Here is a 19,052-nt window from a genome sequence, read left to right as displayed (position 1 = left end):
AGTGAGTATTTGTGGCAGCAGGACGGTGTATGTGAGATTGAACCACAATAAATTACAGTGTGTGTGTTCATGGTGATGAAGGAACATGTCACTCAGTGCAACAGTGTGGCTCATTGATGTGTTTTTAATAGTTTTTGGAGCTCTATGGCACAGACGAAGACGATATATCAGTTTTAGATACCCACACAATACCTATTTGTAGATACAATCATTGTTGGTTATGGTCTTTTTATGGGATTTGGTGACAAAAATATTAAATATCAGCAGACTTAAGTGTTAAGATTTGCTGATTTCATCACCTTCAACTAGTGACCTCGTGGAGGTCAAAGGTCATCCTGATTTATATTCTCCATGACTTCGTTGCTAACAGAGTGAGAGAGAGAAGAAGAAGAATCTGACTCTCCTTCATCCTCCGTCATCCTCCAAAAGCTGGAGATTCAGAGCAAAGGAAGCAGTGAGGTGTGTCTCTGTTTGGCCGATCCAATCATAAACTAAAAGTTAAAAATACAGTCCTGAATGTATTATTACTAGAATACAAGTCAACCTAATGATAATTATTACTTTTCTACACTTATTTTATTTTGTTCTGTTTTCAGGAAGAGAACTTTACACGCGTGCACGCACACACACACGCACACACACACACACACACACACACACACACAAACACACACAAACAAAGAGTAATCTGAAAGTCCTTCTCGCTCATGGTCATGGACAAAGGCAGGAGGCAGGGATCGGCTACGGCTCAGGAACTTGACTTTTAGAGAGAAGAGAACAAAAGACGAAGAGGAGGAGGAGGAGGAGGATGGTGGAGGAGGAAGAGGATAAAGGGGGGTGGAGATGCGGGGTGTCGGGGGGGATTCAGATTTCCATGCTGGGTGATATGATGGAAAATTAAAAAAAATATATTTCAGGCCCTGATCAAATTGTGTCTTCTTATGACACTTACTGCAACTTAGATTTGGAGAGATTGTCGGGGACCTAAATGTTAATAAAAAGGGACTGAGTGACATCACAACCCTCACCGCCTGCAGGCAGATGAGTTCATGTTTAACTGAACATGTTTGATGCCAAAATATTATGTTATTTGAAATGGTCCCACCATCTGGGCAGTTACCTAAAGTAAAAAGGACTCATGGGGATTCAAGATAAACCAAAGTCATTGTCCAGATTTACAGAATCAAAGCGGCACTCACTGTCAGCTCTGAAGGTGACGGCCAACCTGCGATCTCCATCTGCACCAGACTGCACCTGAGAGAGAGAGAGAGAGAAAGAGAGAGAGAGAGAGAGAGAGAGAACCACACCACATTAAAATATGCATCCAACAGTATTCTTAACGTTCCTGTTGTTTGTAAAAATGTTCAGGCTCCTTTAAACATTCAAATCATATGTGGACTACCATTCCTATTCACAGATATGAATGGTAAATGGACTTGCATTTATATAGCACTTTTCTAGTCTTTCGACCAATCAAAGCGCTTTACACTACATATCAACATTCACCCTTTCACACACACATTCATACACTGATGGCAGAGGCTGCCATGTCATGCCAACCTGCCCATCAGGATCTAATCTAAATACTCAATCACACACCGATGGCACAGCCTTCGGGAACAATTTGGGGTTAAGTATCTTGCTCAAGGACACTTCGACATGTGACCAGAGGAGCCGGGGATTTAACCGCTGACTTTCCGATTCGTGGACGACCCGCTCTACCTCTGAGCCACAGCCGCCGAATATTGGATATTTAATTTTTTGGGCTGTCAGGACGCTACAGAGCCTGGACCTGTGGTCCCTCTGAATCAACACCCACATCTCTGATTCAAACAGCTCTGGTGTTGTGCTCATTGACAGCTGTGTGTCCAAGGTCGTTGAAGCACTCAACCAATCGGATCTTCGTAGGTGGGATTAAGAATGGGGACGTCAGCTTCCTGTGCCAGGGCCAGAAAAATAGGGACAGGAAAATTGGCACAAACAACGTAAAACAACCAGAACAAGCAGCTGAACAGGGTTGACGATCAATGCTCGACTAACTGCTCCAAGCAACTGCTACCACAGCTATGGGATTTTTCCATTGGGTTTTGTTGGATTATTGCAGAAAATAAGTTCTGTGGCAAACAAACATTAATGATTCTTACAAGTTTTGTTCCGCAAGATAATCTCCACAAACACCACTTTTAAGATTTTTGAAGTGTGACTGCAGTCAGCAGTTTAGTATATGGTGACCAGACGTCCCCCTTTGTCCCGGTTTCAAGCTGGGTGTCCAGAGTCACGACAAATATCTGTAAAACACTCAAATGTCCCGGTTTTCAACAGTCACTAACCAATTGTCCCGGTTTTCACCACAATTAAAAGAATGATTACAATATTATACTTAGATAGACGTTTATCTTGTCTGTCCCACTCATTAATTCATTTGTGCGCACCAGATAAGTATATATATGTATATATATACAGAGAGCCAGCACAGCGCACCCCGCTGCAGTCTTTAACTAGAGTGATGTTGCACGCCGTCAAGCAACAATTACACACGGGCGGCACGACAGATCTGCTGGTAACATTTTGTGCAACCAGCATCAGACTGTTGAGCCACAGGACCCCACAGGACTTCCAAACTGTCAGTGCGTCATGACGGGGGAGAGCCCTGTCATTAAACGGGGTGAAAGTAGTGAATGTGATGAGTCATGATTGTCACAACCTCTAATGCACCCCCCCTATAATAATGCCTTCTTTCTGATCCCACCCTGTGCTCACAGGTGCGCAAAGTTAGCCATCCTGATGAAAACGCCTATGGTGCGTGCATATTAGCGCGGGTACGTGCGTGCGCATGGACGTGCGTGTGCATGAACTTGCGGTACAGTTCCTGGGGTCCCGGTTTGCCGGTTTGAAAATATGGTCACCCTATTTTAGTAAGTAAAAAGCTAACGCTAGGCTATAAATGAACCACACCACAGTCACATGAGCGCAAGTATACACAACGAGGCTGTAAAGGCAGACGAGTTGGCGTGATGACGTTTAGTAGTCTCATTTAGCCACCTGTTAGCAACCGCCTTTTTAAGACACATTAAGGCTTCAAAATATATAAGTGGGTTATTTACTGACGTATTTCATATCATAGAACAAAACGTTAAAATCTCTTAAGCTTGTGCCAAACACAGACCTTATTTCAGGCATCTAACTAAAAACCCGTTGACCTCCAGACGAGGGAAACCAGAAGTGCTAAACTGCTTACTCTTTTCTGGGTTTTAGGACTCAATCCTGCAGCACTCTATTCAGTATTTGTAAGCACCTCAAAACACAGCCGCTAGCCTGTTGCTAATACTTCAGGCGCTCCTCTCTAACTGACTGAAGTATGAACGCCAACATCTAACTTCAGTTCCTGCTGCTGCAGTAACCCGACTGTAATTAGACACCGGCTAGGCTCCGTCAGCAGTGGAGATCTTCCAGAAACGTCACCTGGATTTGGTATTTCTAGAGTAAAAGTTGTCACCAAAAAACAAAGAAAGCTGTTTGGTTCTACTGGATATCCGTCCAAGCTCCACCCAGCAGCTCCGTTTAACACAAAGGACAGCAGGTACGGTGACACGCGATGAGATAAACTGAGGTGTGAACATCGACTCCCTTGTGAGCTACAGTTACCCAGAATTCCTTTCTCTGTGTCCCTATACAAAGACATGGAGTCTCATGAGGTATGTTTCAGCAGAGCAGTTTTACAGCTTTGACCTTGTTTTCATGTTGCCCTGCCACACGCACATACACGCACACACAACTTGTTACAGAGGTGTCAGACTATGGTCATACACAACAACCACAGACACACACCTGAAACCAATCAGACAGACTCCCTACTGTGTGTGTGTGTGTGTGTGTGTGTGTGTGTGTGTGTGTGTGTGTGTGGTAGAAAGTGTGCCATGCTTATTAGCAATCACTGTACTCCAACAACCCATCCACACACACACACACACGTTTGTAATTATGTACTTGTGAAGACCCTCATTGCCAGAAGGCATTCCCCAGACCTTCAAAGAAGCACTAATACAGACCCTTAAACCATCAACAGCCTTTTGAAGAAGTGAGGACCGGACAAAATGTCTTCACTTTATATAAAATGTCCTAAAAATAGCCCTTAGAAAGATAAAAAATACATACACAGTTTGATCCCATCATGTTCTTATTCATTATATATATTTCCTTCAGTCTGCCTCCACTGCTGACCTTTGACCTTTGCAGGTTTACATGCTGCTGTGTGCACAGATGTCCTGCTGGCAGCATGAAATGGGAAGCTAATTAAAATCAAGGGAAGGTTTTCACTAACTTCCTGATAGGTTGCACTGAGACAATACCCACTGGCCACTGGTTCTGGATTTAGTACTCAAAAAAACAAAAACAAAAAAGCCGTAAAAAACCCCTCAACATTCTGCATTGGTTTGGGCATCATGCTTCAGGTACTGGTGAAATAATAAAAGCATAGGCGCAGTTTGAACATTAAGATTGTGGGTTCACAAAAAACGGGTAAAATGCCTAACTCAAGGCTTCAAAACAGCCGTCCATAAACCAATGGGTGACGTCAAGGTGACTGCGTCCACTTCTTATATACAGTTTATGGTTACAGCTTATCAGACGCCAAAATACTGCAGTGGTTTATAAAACTACGAGACATCATTTTGCAATTCTGTAAAGTTATCCCGGCGGTAATTGATTGATCTTTTGTTGTGACGATCGTAAGGTAAATGGTAGAAATACGGCATTCACATTACAAAGTAGGAACATGCTCTTGCATGTATTTGATTGGCCAACGCTTTGCTTGCCGTATGACACCACATTGTGTTGCGAAAAAAGTTGGCCCAGGTTCCACTTTTTTGTAGGACATCTAAAACTTTTCTTTTGCTGGAGCCCTCTGTGTCTAGAGAGTTTCTCTGTGTCCCCACCACACCTTTCCAACACCAGAATGAGGGGCTGTATCCAACAACTTCTGTAACTTCCCGAAACAGACCATCGGGCTCACTTCATGCAGTGTCTGACCAGCTTTCTCTCTCTATTCTCTTCTTTTCATGTCAACAACACAACTAATGCCCTTCGGGAGAGACTGCTTCAAAGTTCGTGACTGTTATTCTCATATTTAAACAACAACTAGTTCTCGTTGAGGCCTCCATAATCTCACTGAAGAGGAGCAGTTTACTGAGCCTTTCTACAACATGCTTCATGTTGTCTTCACTATAAACAATTCAGATAAAATACAAGCAGCCCCGAGCTGACTAATCACAGTTACAGTATCTACATCTTCACCCTCTGTTCAAAACGCCCGTTTTAGCGCCTGTCTCTTTAAGACCTCCTCTTGAAAAAGCCCAGTCTGCCTCTGATTGGCTTGCGAGAAAAATATGGCAGTTCTCAAAGTTGCAAAGGTAGTTCTCAAGCCGTGGGTGGTATATTCTAATGAGCCTGCATGTGACATAGGAAGGGGAGCCAAATGTGAATGGCTTGTTGAATCACATGTTTTCTGATCTAGACAGCCCACAAATAAACTGACTGTGTTGTCTTATTTCAGTTTGTGAGCTTGTAGGCACTCCAGATACCCAAATGTATGTTCATAGGTGAGTTTTTCATGATGTGTCCCCTTAACCCTTTGAGACCCACAATAGACCCGTTTTTGTCTTTTTTAGGCAGGTATAGGGGATCTTTAGAGGAGATAGCAGGTCAACAGTAGATGTCACATAGAAGTCAGAAATAAACATTAATGAATGAATTAAAATAAATTGTGAAAGTGTATAAGGGCTTAGAACATTATGATAGCAGTATATAATGGTCTTCTCCATGCGCTATTGTGTCTCATAAGTTGTTGCAGCAATTTTTTGGTTGATACCAATTGTTACACAGATTCTGTGCTAAATTCAACCTTTTTTTACCACCGGAGAATTTATAAAAATGATCAATAATCCCTCCAAAATACCACATTAAGACACCAAGACCTTGAGGAACACCGTAGAAAAAGCCATGCTTTGATTTGGTATCAAAAACTTTTCACATTTTGAGATTTCTGTAAGAATTCCCCAAAACTGCATGTGATTATCATAAAGTGGGCATGTCTGTAAAGGGGAGACTCGTGGGTACCCATAGAACGCATTTCCATTCACATATCTTGACGTCAGAGGTCAAGAGACCCCTTTGAAAATGGCCATGCCAGTTTGTCTTTGTTAAAATTTAGCGCAATTTTGTAGCGTTATTTAGCCTCCTAAAGGATAGGATTCGTTGGGTTTTTCTAGTTTCATATGATATCTGTACCTTCACTCTAGCTCTAAAACTGAACCTGCTACAGCCTCTGAAAGACAGTAAGGTCGGTCGGGATCGCGGGTCTCAGAGGGTTAAAGCAATTTCTCTCCCACCGTACTCCGCCACTGACCCTGCTTATCGCCACGAGTCAAACCGTCATTCTTTACAACTGACAATTTTTCAAACAGGCAGACAGAAAGACACTTTCCTTCCTTCCTGTTGCCAGGTGTTTCTGACTAGTAATAATCATTATCCCACCGACACACACACACACACACACTCAAACACGCCCTGAGGCCTGAACAGACTGAGTCACATCAGTAAACAACAGACGAAAAGAAGTTAAAAAAAAAGAAGAAGAAAAGAGCAGTTCATTATAATTTATTAATAACAAAAGAAGATGTGAAAAGCAGCTGTTGGACATCCGACACACAGACGCTGGGAAATGTCGCAGGTTCGACTCCTGAGTGTGGTTCGCTTTTTAAAACGACTGCAAAGAACAGAGCTGAACTACAAATCTTTAAACACAGGGAAAACTTGAACCCTGACTAAAGCAGAATTTCCCTCGGGAATCCCCAGACACACACACACACACACACACACACACACACACACACACACACACACACACACACACACACACACACACACACACACACACACACACACACACACACACACACACACACACACACACACACACACACACACACACACACACACACACACACACACACACACACACACACACACACACACACACACACACACACACACACACACACACACACTGAATCAGTTCCTGTGGTAATCAGACAGCTAATTGCAGGCTCAGCTAGCTTCACATCAACAGCAATTAATCACATAGCCGGAGGTAAAGAAAGAGGGAGGCAGGAAAGGATGCAAGGAGAAAGGAAAGGAGGCCTTAGAAGATGAGAGGAAACAGAAAAGGAGGATTCAGAAGGGGGAGTGAAGGATGATGGGAGAAGTAATCACCGAGCCTGCAGAGAAGGAAGGAAGTGAGGAAGAAGAGATGGAGGAATCTGATTAAACAGGAACTCCTTCAATTACAGCTTTCAAGGTTCACGTAGCAGACTTCTCCCTCTCCCTCTTTTTGTTTGGGGCGACCAGACCAGTTCCAGATGTGGGACAGAGAACATGGGACACACTCACGAGCTGACCTTTAATCAGCATACTGCTCATGAGCTCAGGCACAAACGGTTCTGTTTGTGGAACCAGGATTAGAGCTGGGTATTGTTAGGTTTTTGGCAAAGACTGAAATCGTATCTGTATCACAGAAAGTCTCCGTTGAGAACCAAACGATTCATGATTTGGTTCACTTAAGTAAGCGGGGTTTGAACGTCTCTCTAAAGTTACCTTTTTTCATTGGTCACACAACTATTTCAGTCACTTTTCATGCAAACAACTGAGTGCACTAGATGTCTTCCGGGAGAAAGTGTGGCAGTTCTGAACAGCAATAAACACTTTTGATTTCCGACGTGGACGGGCAACACGATGTACGAACAAGTTCTTTTCCAGCATAACCCGGCCTTTAGCTCGCCAGCCACATTAGTTCTCCAACAATCCACGCTGGGTCAAAATTCTGCTTCGTAAAGACGTACAAATAGGGGTGTCATGATTTCAAGTCGAAATTGAAAACCGATTGAAATTAGCTTCTCTTATTAAAGAAGAATTTGAAAGTGTCAATGAAATGTTGTCAGGGCATAAAACCAATGATCTGTTGATCTTTACGAATCAAGACTCCATAGTCCAAAAATGGCATGTTTAAATCGGAAATCAAATTGAATTTGGAGAATCGTGACACCCCTACGTATAAATGAGTGTGTGTGTGTGTGTGTGTGTGTGTGTGTGTGTGTGTGTGTGTGATGTTGATGAGGGTCTTCATGCAAAGGCCTCAGGGCTAAAAAACTCAGCCCTGTTCCTCTTAATGTCTTCCTGTCTTTTACACACGCACCCACAAACAATACCATATGGGACGACATGGCTGCACTGGAATATCTGTATGTGTGTGTGTGTGTGTGTGTGTGTGTGTGTGTGTGTGTGTGTGGGTGTGTGTGGGTGTGTGTGGGTGCATTTTGGGGGGTTAACTTGCCTCTACAACACCACTTCCATGGGGTCCAATCGGCAGCTAGTAACCAAATCCCCGGGTCAAAGTTCTCTTCAGTCTAATCTGGTCTGGTAGGGTCTTGCTGTATTGCTGCTGGTCTCAATATATCAATATGTCTCATATCCAAGTGGATCCACACTGATTATTAGCTCTGATCACATATGTTTTTGAGGCAGACGTAGACCTGTAGTCCAAATTCATGAGTTAAAAAAAATGACGTCTCTCTTTCCTTCACTGTTAAAACCTGGTGTTTTCTAACCTGAGCCGCCAGATGGTTTGTTACACAAAAACATCTAAGAAGCCGTCATTGGAAACTGGGCAGGCAGGCACTTTCAAAAAATACTTGGCAGGTGGTTGGATGGACCATCTGTCAATCAAACTCGGCCAGTCAGACTCGGGAGGAAAGCGAAAACATCGTTTCCATCAAGAAAAGCCTTCAGTGGCGTTCTTTGCTCTTCTTTCAGTGAAGCAACACTCCAGTGCTGATATAACGGATGCTATTGCAGCATCTAGGCTAACCCCTTCAGCAGCCGCCCGTTGTTGTTTACTCACAGGACGCTGATTGGTCCATGATCTGGCTTCACGGACACAAACGCATTAATTGCAGCCTGACCAGATGGATTTTTGCGTGAGATGCGATCCCGCAATTCTCACGGGTTCTCGTGACATCGCGAGAATCCAGCTGCCGTGCAATGTTAGGTGTTTTCCACCACTTATTTCAGTTTTGTAAGTCAATATGAACACATGAACTGTGTGACAAAATAACACGTTACAGAAACAGAACAAAGCTTCATCCTGTTGAGACCAAACTAAGTGATAGGCAGCCCAAGTTTGTCTAAATCTATACAGCCAGGTGGTGGTGCTGCACGCTCGGTTTCGTTCTTTGATCAGAGCCACTAAACTAAAAGAGTGGTAGTATGTTTTTTATCTTATTGTTTTGGAGTTTGTAAAGAACAAGGATAGCTTCATCCCTGTGTGTCGAGCAGATCTGTAAATCATCTGAGATGCACACTGATGGGAAAACCAGATCCTGTTAGATCTGTTCAGCCATTGAGCCTGAAAATACATCAACCCAACAGAAGACGTGAGACTTTCCGTGTCTATAACGTAGACTCACAGTGTTCCAGACACTTAGCACAGTAAAGGTCCCTCTAGATATAAATGCGTGGAAAGATAATCTTGATTGGTATCCGTCTCTGGAGGCGGGTTTTACACACATACCAAAGTTTGATTGTCACATTTTGGGCCAATCGTTTGGGAGAAATTTTGAAAAGGCCGTCAGTAAACACAGTGTCCAAATTACCATGAGTGGCTCACGGTAATTTGGACAGCACTCATATTCACGATGGCCAAAGTGCCTCTATAAATGTGAGTATCCCTTCAAAAAAAGTCAAAGTACTGGTGGGTAATCATGTTTTAAAAGGGGTACTCTGCAGACGTTTGCCTCTCCCCGCTCCCTGTTGTCCTGAACGTTCATAGGCACACGCACATTGGAAACTCACTTTGACTTCTCCTAAATGACTGACTTCGGAAACTGTAAATGGTAAATGGACTTGCATTTATATGGCGCTTTTCTAGTCTTCCGACCACTCAAAGCGCTTCACACTACATGTCAGCATTCACCCATTTATACACACATTCATACACTGATCTAATCTAAATACTCATTCATACACCGATGGCTATGCCTTCGGGAGCAATTCGGGTTAAGTGTTCGGAGCAGCCGGGGATCAAACCACCGACCTTCCGATTGGTGGACGACCTGCTCTACCTTCTGAGCCACAGCCGCCTCAACTGTAGGTTGGTCAGAGTCGGAAGACCAGGAGAAAAGGATGACACAGATATACTGTATATATTGCCCATGACCTGTAAGTATTTAGGTATAGAATTTGAGAGAAAAGGTCAAGTGTCCGGAATACAGTGAGTCTACGCTACCAATTATTATATATATATATATACACTACAATGTGAATTTCTGAATATCTGAATCCTGAAACTGACTACAACCATCTCTCCTTTCAAAATGTTATATATATATATAATATATAAAAAACGTTACATAAATTAAGGATATCAATCGATTAAAATATTTAATCGTGATTAATTGCATGATTGTCCATAGTTAATCGCAAATTAATCACATTTTTTATCTGTTCAAAATGTACCTTAAAGGGAGATTTTTATAGTAGTATGTGTAGTATTTATTTAATACTCTTAGCAACCTGGGAGTGGAAAAATATGATTGCTTTATGCAAATATATGTATATATTTATTATTGGAAATCAATTAAAAACACAAAACAATGACAAGTATTGTCCAGAAACCCTCACAGGTACTGCATTTAGAATAAAAAAATATGCTCAAATCATAACATGGCAAACTGCAGCCCAACAGGCAACAACAGCTGTCAGTGAGTCAGTGTGCTGACTTGACTATGACTTGCCCCAAACTGCATGTGATTATCATAAAGTGGGCATGTCTATAAAGGGGAGACTCGTGGGTACCCATAGAACCCATTTTCATTCACATATCTTGAGGTCAGAGGTCAAGGGACCCCTTTGAACATGGCTATACTCGCCAAAATGTAGCGCAAGTTTGGAGCGTTATTTAGTCTCCTTGACGACAATGTAGTAGGACATTTTGGATTCATTATGCTTTCTAGTTTCATATGATGCCAGGATCTTCACTCTAGCTTTAACACTGAGCCTGGTACAACCTCAGGAAGATCAATTGCATTAATGCATTAAAGAAATTAGTTAAAACGAATTTGTGTTAACGTGTTATCACGTTAACTTTGACAGCCCTTATGTGAATGCATAAATGTTAATATGCAGCTCAATAAAAAAAAGAAAAAGAAAAAAATCCAGTAAGACCCTTTGTTCCCCACACAAAATAACATGTTTATATTATATTAAAACAATTTTAATTTCTCATTTGGAACATGAAAAAAAATAAACATAACGACCAAAATGAAGAACATCTGCCAGCCTGTCCTAAACTGCATTCATAAAATTGATCACTGAGAGTAAAATATTAAATGATCAGTAAACTGATAACTATAATATCTGTGATTATCAGGAATGCACCCATGGCAGTGTTGTTTTTCCTGCCGTTTATGTGTCTCAGGTGACCAGATCAGATTTTGTTTCTCTGCTTATTTCACTGTCAATTGATCTGCTGCTGGAAAAAAAAGGAACAAGTCCAGGAAGAAAAAGCTGGAAACACAAGTGAGGTGCAACAATGCAAACTCTGAGAGAAAAAACTCAGAGTGTGTGTGTGTTCGTGTGTGTGTGTGTGTGTGTTCGGGGGCAGCCAACCAGAGATTTCCCACCACAGGAACAAAACCTGCAGCTTCCTCCTCCTGCATGACTGCCCCTCAATGACCCCCCAGCCCTGTTCTTCATCACAACTCCTCCTCCTCACCCAGGAGGAGCTACTCCTCTCCTGCTGTGACAGTTTGTCCTTTAAAAAGACTCTGTCTCGTTACAGAGACAGGACCGGGACAAACCATGACTTTCTCTGAAAGGACACAAACCAACATCGGTCACCACCAGCAGCATAAATGAGAAGAAACCAGAGATTGAAGTCATGTGACCTGGACCTACCGTTACCAGCTGAGACACCAAGGAGTCACATGAGTGCGACCAAAGGGAGAGTGACTGTCCCAACATGCCACAAAAATCAAACTCTTTTCGCAAGATATACACCCAAAGTGATGTCTGCAATCAGCTGCTGCTAATATTGACATCACATACATAAAAAGAAGTACTATGGCTGGTTATTGTTTAAAATACCTGAGTGTTAGTACTTGATGATGTCTTACTTTGAGAAATATATTAACAACAATATAATAATATATGAACAAAAGAAGCCCAACTTCTGAAATGTTAAATTAACTAATTAAATCATGAATGAATAAAATACAATCTTCAGACCTTTACACACCAGGAGCATGATGAATGAATGGCACGAAAATGTGAAATACTCACTTGTGAATATAGCGCATCAAAACTATTAATACCGGCAGCGATGCAAATTTGCGACAGTTGCAACAGTTTTTCAATAAAAGGTTTGAATAGATTCGCTACTGTACGCTATTTTATTGAGTTTCCTTTTAGCAAAATGCTCTGAGTGAAATTTCCTCCAGTAAACAGTTACTCAGTGTATATGTCTAGGGCTTTTATTGTGAAAGGTAAGAACAGAAAGAGTGGATCTGGTCTTTGCTGCCTTTGTCAGGGTAGAAATGAAATAAAAGTTTGCCATCTTGGATTACGGGGCCTCCGTGTTGTTGTACACTATAGTGTACGTATTGAATATGTCCATTCCGCACAACGTGATTGGTTGATGCCTTTATTCGCGGTGCAAAAGCTCAGAAAAATCGACCTCGTTCCGAAAAGAAAATTGGTTTTAATTTAATAATATTTGCGTTCTGTGTGAATGTATTCATGACAACTGTTTGAAAAATATATTGATTGACGTGCAAATTAATCGCACAAAACAAACGCAAGATTAGTAACTGTCTGATCAAAGAATAAGTAAACAAGATTATGAACTTGACCTGTTATTTCAGGCCAGCTTTCAGTACTTACTACAGATACATTTCAGCCTTTACCAACAAAATATTGAAGTTGCTCTAGTTTTGAAAAATGTTGACGCTTTAGTTTTCCATTACTTTAATGGGCCTTTCACGCAGAACGAGTTTTGCGTGAACTGCTTCGCGAGATGTGCGCTCGAGCTTTGCTCTGCACAACGAAAAGCCGTTGTTGCGCCGCGCATGCCATTGCAAATAATGGGTTTCAGAGCGCAGCGGTAACATTGCCCTGTTCTGTGTGAAAGGCCCATAACACCCCTGTTCACTCATACAGACTCAAACACTGGGGAAGCAACACGATGCTATGACTTGTAAATTGAATATGCTGGAGCTTCCCACCATGGCTCAAAGACTCCAAAGTTGTTCAGCAGGGCTACATGGGGATGTTGAGAAAAAAATAAACTTCATGCAAATGTACTCTGACATGTGGGAGCGACAACCAGATATTAACTCATTACACTTATTTGGATTCCCTCATGACTGACAGTTGTCATCTATTTCACTCACCGCTGATCACTGCGGTCGACGGCTTCACAATTCAATATGATAAACAAGTCTGTCTGCTTGACTAACAAGCTGCCGGCACATCACTCTGCAAATAAACTACTTTCACATGCACCAGTTTTGTGCAATGTCAGAAAAATCTGAGCTGAATTTGTAAATCACATGCTCAATTTTTGTTGAAGTATTCCTTGAAGCAACAAATGTGGACAAAAACGTGGAGATAAAGACTCCACAAGGGTTTCTCTGTCTGTCTCCAAACTTCTGTCGTTTCTTCAGCTGGACACAGACTGTACCTGAAATCTCTTTCCTTATTTTGTTGGTGAAAGAAACAGATAATTTCTTTGAGCCTGAAACCATATTTAAGGTATTGTTTATCATTGAAGAGATATTCCCCCTGAGATGTTTTATGTAAGAGGTGAAGTTCCAGCATTGATCCTTCACCTTCTGCCTGATTCAGTCGCCAGAAAAACCAGAAGGCACACGTGTTTCATATCGGACGCCCGTCCAGCCGTGACGCTTCGTAAGGCCCTCTGATGCCAAAAACACACCGAGGCCCTGGAGGATGATGGGATACGTGACATGGTTAAAGCTTGGAAATGTGCTTTACAAATGATGGGAGGGTGAGAGAGAAAGAAGGAGATGAAGAATCCAGAGAAAAAGAGAGGACGAAAGCTGAATGATTTCCTAGTGCTTCTTCCTCCGCTGAGACAGATGTGATGGCTTCAGCAGATGTGAGAGAGTTTACATGGACCTAAATCATCTTTCACTCCTGCCTTCCTGCCTGCACTAACCTGATTTATGAAACATCCAGTAAAAAAAAGGAACCGTTTCTTTCACCAGGTTCAGGGATTAAGTGAATTCTGGTTTCAACACACCCGAAACCACAAAACAATGAACATGTGAAGGACAAAGAGCAATGACAGTAAGATGAAAAGGGAAGTGAGACAATGAGAATCCAATCCAGGAGGGCCGGTTTGAGTTGTAGATGGATTTTATAACTCTGTTAAGTTATCACATAGACAATCATTTTGTCTCCTGTAGCAACAATCACCAAGAAACAGTAGAAAATATGGTGTTTACGTTACTAATGCCGGGTACACACTAAGCGAGAATCAAGACAATTTTGGGCCCAATTCCCTCCTGACAATCGTCAGCAAAGCCCCGATTTTTGATGGTTCTAAAGATTATCTTTCCAGATATTCCTGTGGTGTGAGGTTGGAGAGTGTTTTTTACATCCCCGATTGGCTCGGAAGTCCGTCTTAGCCACACCGATCTCAAATCGTAAATATTAATCAATATTTACGATCGGATATCATGTTGTGTGCGGGGAACACTGAGGACAGCCGATGACGCAGTCACGTGGGAAAGAACGATTGAAGCCAATTGAGAACTGAGCTGACTGAAGAAAGAAGGACAACAAGAGAGAGTCACAGCCTTTGAGTAAGTGGCAAAAGGAAATAAATGACCTAAAAATCTCCCTAATAACTCCATCACCTATCACTCCAACAGAAAATAAACCTAAACTTAAAATAAAAAACTTCGTAGAAAAACGTTATGGTATCGTACTGAAACTTAGGTATGATGACATGGGCACTAGTATAACAAAAATGTCTAAATTAAGGCTGCAAGTAATGATTATTTATTTATCTCAATTAAATCAATTTATAATATGATCTACAAAATGTCAGAAAACAGTGAAAAATGCCCTTCACAAATTCTTAAAGATCTGGGTAACGTCTTCAGTCATCTTAACCAACAATCCAGCACCCAAAGACATACAGTTTACTATCACATCCGAGAAAGAAAGTCACCAGAACATCCCAAAGGAGAAACTAGAACCAGGGAATGTTTAGCGTTGTTGCTTGAAAAAAGAAAGATGATTAATCGATTAGAGATAAAGTAATCGGCTCCGTCTAAATATACCGAGGGCCCTTTGCAAACGTGACGCCGACATTTAAAACTAGCAGAGCATTTATGGGTCTCACGCACACGCACGGAGAGCTCTAATAACCTCACACCTGTAGAATAGCAGGTCCTCACACCCCCATCCAGCAGCCTTTGATGTGTGTGTTTCTGAAAAGAGAGGGGAAGCAGGAGAGAGGGGGGAGGTGGTGGAGAGAGAGACGAGTGTGTGTGTGTGTGTGTGTGTGTGCGTGTGTGTGTGTTTGGGGGTTGCAGGAAGGAATGTTTCAGTAGAGTAAACAGTGTGAAGCTTCCTGTAGAAAACACTTCAAAGCCAGGGAGAGGAAACCAGGATAATACACACTTACACGCACACACACACACACACACACGGCATCAAAGGCAGGTAGGAGTCATCTATCAACACAGGAAAATGAAAACCTGTAGAGCGCACATACACACACACAAAATCAGATACTTACAAACACGAAGAAGACGACTTTTCTCACTTTTTAAACACAAAAATCAAGATGGTCACAGAACTTTCTAAAAGTTTTGTCTTCGCTTCATTCTAGAGTTGAAAGGTTATTTAACAGAAATGAACATGGAGTTTTGATTCATAATGATGAACAGGAAAAGGACAGTGTGCACGTGAAATTAAAAGTATGAATTAACTTGTGCAAAAAAATGTGCCTACGCTAGCAATGATAAGATGTGCTGTGCCAGTCACCCAAATGTTACCAAAGAAAAAGGGTTTCACAAAAGTGTCGGCCTATGCCACGCCTCCTTGGAATATGATATAACCTTCTTTCCTCCTCAAATGGACACGTAACATCTTCAGTATTACAGAAATGTATCATGTGTTGGGCTTATGTTTTTTAATTTATGGCAAGAAAGCTTAAACAAAACGGAAATTCAAAAACTGTCCAAATCACACTTAATCCACACCAAGTCATTTTTCAACCAAAAAAAAGCCAAACATCATCTGGTTTCTCCAATGTGAGGATTTGCTGCTTTTCTTTGTCATATAATAAAGTGCATCTCTCTGGGTTTTTACATTTTTTTTAAATGTTGAAAAAGTTTTAAAAAAAATAATTGAACAATCAAATAAGCAAAAACATATCCAAATAAATTGATAATTAAAATAATATTTAATTGTGTGAAAAGGCACACAGGTGACCTCACTTGAGCTCAACACCACTCAGTTCAGCTTTGGTGTAAAAATGGTAAAAAAAAATTAAAAATAATAATAATATTGATGATAATAATAAAAATGTGTTACTAATCTGTAACCCTTCAGCAGCTACATGGCATCATCATCATCATCATCATCATCATCATATTGAATGGAGTGGAAAAGCTGACATTTTAGAGATTCAACATTTTCACCCAACAATCAAGACAAAGCAGCAAAAAAAATATATAGAAAAGTTATTGATAACTGTTCTTTATAATTCAGAAAAAATTATGATTTGCATGAGAATAAAAGAGTAAAGAATATCATGGCATCATGTTTTAGTTTTGAGGTATCTGAAGACACTTTGCCAACAGAAAAGTTTTCTTTTTGAGGCTAGAATCTTATTAAATCATTATTTTTCTTTCAGGCTAAACTTGTCTTTCAAAGTGCAAGCATTATGAAGTGAAATGATGGTTCAGTGCAGGCTGAATAGTGGTTCATTCATGTGCCGAAACAAAGCTGCTGTGAAGAGCATGTGTGGAGGCGGTGCATCAGTTCACTGTTTTCCACATCAAATGTTTTTAACAGAACACACAAAAGGCAGGAAACCAGATTTTACTACCTGTAATTCACTGAAACCACAAAACTCAAATGGAAATAAGTGGAAGCTCTGTGTTTCATCCTTCTGAAATATTTGTAATTCAGCACCAAGTGGAAGCTATTCCACTATCATTTCCTCTTTCTGACCATTCACTCTCTCAAAAATCACCCTCCACCTTGGCTGTAGAGTCATGGGTTTATCACAATGATGTGCTCTTTAGTGAATAATATATGCAGAATGTAACCAAATATACAGGCCTACTAGATAAAGACAACATATTTTAAGATATTAAGATTTCCTTCAAAGGGAGGAAACGTCCAATTATGCCTATACTATTATCTTCAAAGGAGTTTGGTTTAAAGCAGAGAACCAGCTCTACCTGTCCACAGATAGGACAGGTAGTGTCTGACTTCAGGGACATGGTTAACTACTGGCTTTTACCATATCTTATTACAGTTTAAACAAGTTGATACCTCAAAATGTATGCAATGTTTCCAAAGCCAATAAATCACACGTAAACATGAGCTTTGAGACGTTTTCAATTCAGCATGTATAGGTCAATATCACATATATTTCTGTAAAGTTTACCAGTCACTCTCATGCTGCCTTTTAGGCACTTACAGGATAAAAATGATATTATTGGATTAGAAGTCCTTTATAGTAGATTTAATTTGAGCCGAATTCAGCTGGACAAGAGACTTATTCAGAAAATGTTAAAAAATTCTGGTTTCTGAGGTCTGCAGATTTACAGTAGAGCGATTTATCTTTAAAATAGCACTTTTTAAATTGGAGTTTGGTCTCGATCGTTTACCAGTCACTCTCATGCTGACTTTTTGGCAGTAACAGTATACCATTTAGATATTATTGGATTCCTTTATAGTAGATTGCATTTGAGCCGAATTCAGCAAGACAAGAGACTTATTCAGAAAAAGTAAAAAAAATTCCGGTTTCTGAGGTCTGCAGATTTACAGTAGAGCGATTTAACTTAAAAATAGGACTTTTTAAAGTGGAGTTTGGTCTCGAACGTTACGTAAAAAAGGACCGAACAGCTCCGACCGACAGGTAAAGGTAGTGTGTGACTGACGCAACCTGACTTTAAAAACACTGCGAAGTTAACACTGTTTGAACTAAATTGAATCTTCAAACTTCAATCATTTTAATCTGCTAGTTTAAATAAACAAACCGTGTGTAAATACACAGAAAGAAGTGACAGAAAACCGAAACCCCTCTCTCTAAGAAAACTCAACCTTCTCGGACACTTGAGACGCAGCAGCAGCAGCAGCAGCTTTAACCAGCTTAAAAGTCCTTAAAACACGGTAAAAAAAGTATAATTTTGAGTTTTACCTTGTAACCGCATCGCTCCTGGTTTGCCTTCTTGTTTCCTGTGGTCGTAGATCCACAAGAGAAATATAAAAACAGAGATAAACCGGAGAGAGTGATGAGGAAACTCCGAGGGGCCGCCATTCCTCCCTCTGGTCTGAACCACACTGAGAGAGAGTGGAGAAGTGTGTGTGACTTCACTGTCTCTGTGAGGACCAGCAGAGAGGAGAGGTGTGTGTGTGTGTGTGTGTGTGTGTGTGTGTGTGTGTCTTCACTGTCTCTGTGAGGACCAGCAGAGAGGAGAGGTGTGTGTGTGTGTGTGTGTGTGTGTGTGTGTGTGTGTGTCTTCACTGTCTCTGTGAGGACCAGCAGAGAGGAGAGGTGTGTGTGTGTGTGTGTGTGTGTGTGTGTGTGTGTGTGTGTGTGTGTGTGTGTCTTCACTGTCTCTGTGAGGACCAGCAGAGAGGAGAGGTGTGTGTGTGTGTGTGTGTGTGTGTGTGTGTGTGCGTGTGTGTGTGTGTGTGTGTGTGTGTCTTCACTGTCTCTGTGAGGACCA

General features: G+C 41.3%; 2 protein-coding genes across 2 annotated transcripts in view; both read right to left on the bottom strand.

The window, feature by feature from the left end:
• il17rd (interleukin 17 receptor D) overlaps positions 1–18,737 on the bottom strand; it is a 34,510-nt gene extending 15,773 nt beyond the window's left edge. The window contains exons 1-2 of the mRNA XM_074637626.1: positions 18,521–18,737; positions 1,200–1,254 (exon numbers count right to left, since the gene is read on the bottom strand). Of these exons, the coding sequence (XP_074493727.1) occupies positions 1,200–1,254; positions 18,521–18,640 (175 nt within the window). The 5' untranslated portion in view covers positions 18,641–18,737. The remainder of the gene's footprint in view (positions 1–1,199; positions 1,255–18,520) is intronic.
• Positions 1–19,052, bottom strand: part of LOC141769083 (ADP-ribosylation factor 4-like) — a 124,675-nt gene that overhangs the window by 60,964 nt on the left and 44,659 nt on the right. The gene's annotated exons all lie outside the window — the stretch shown is intronic.

Source organism: Sebastes fasciatus, chromosome 1 (genome assembly GCF_043250625.1).
Source record: "Sebastes fasciatus isolate fSebFas1 chromosome 1, fSebFas1.pri, whole genome shotgun sequence".
NCBI classification, from domain to species: domain Eukaryota; kingdom Metazoa; phylum Chordata; class Actinopteri; order Perciformes; family Sebastidae; genus Sebastes; species Sebastes fasciatus.
Note: the sequence above shows the minus strand (reverse complement) of the source record. Positions and strands in the feature narration are given on the sequence as shown.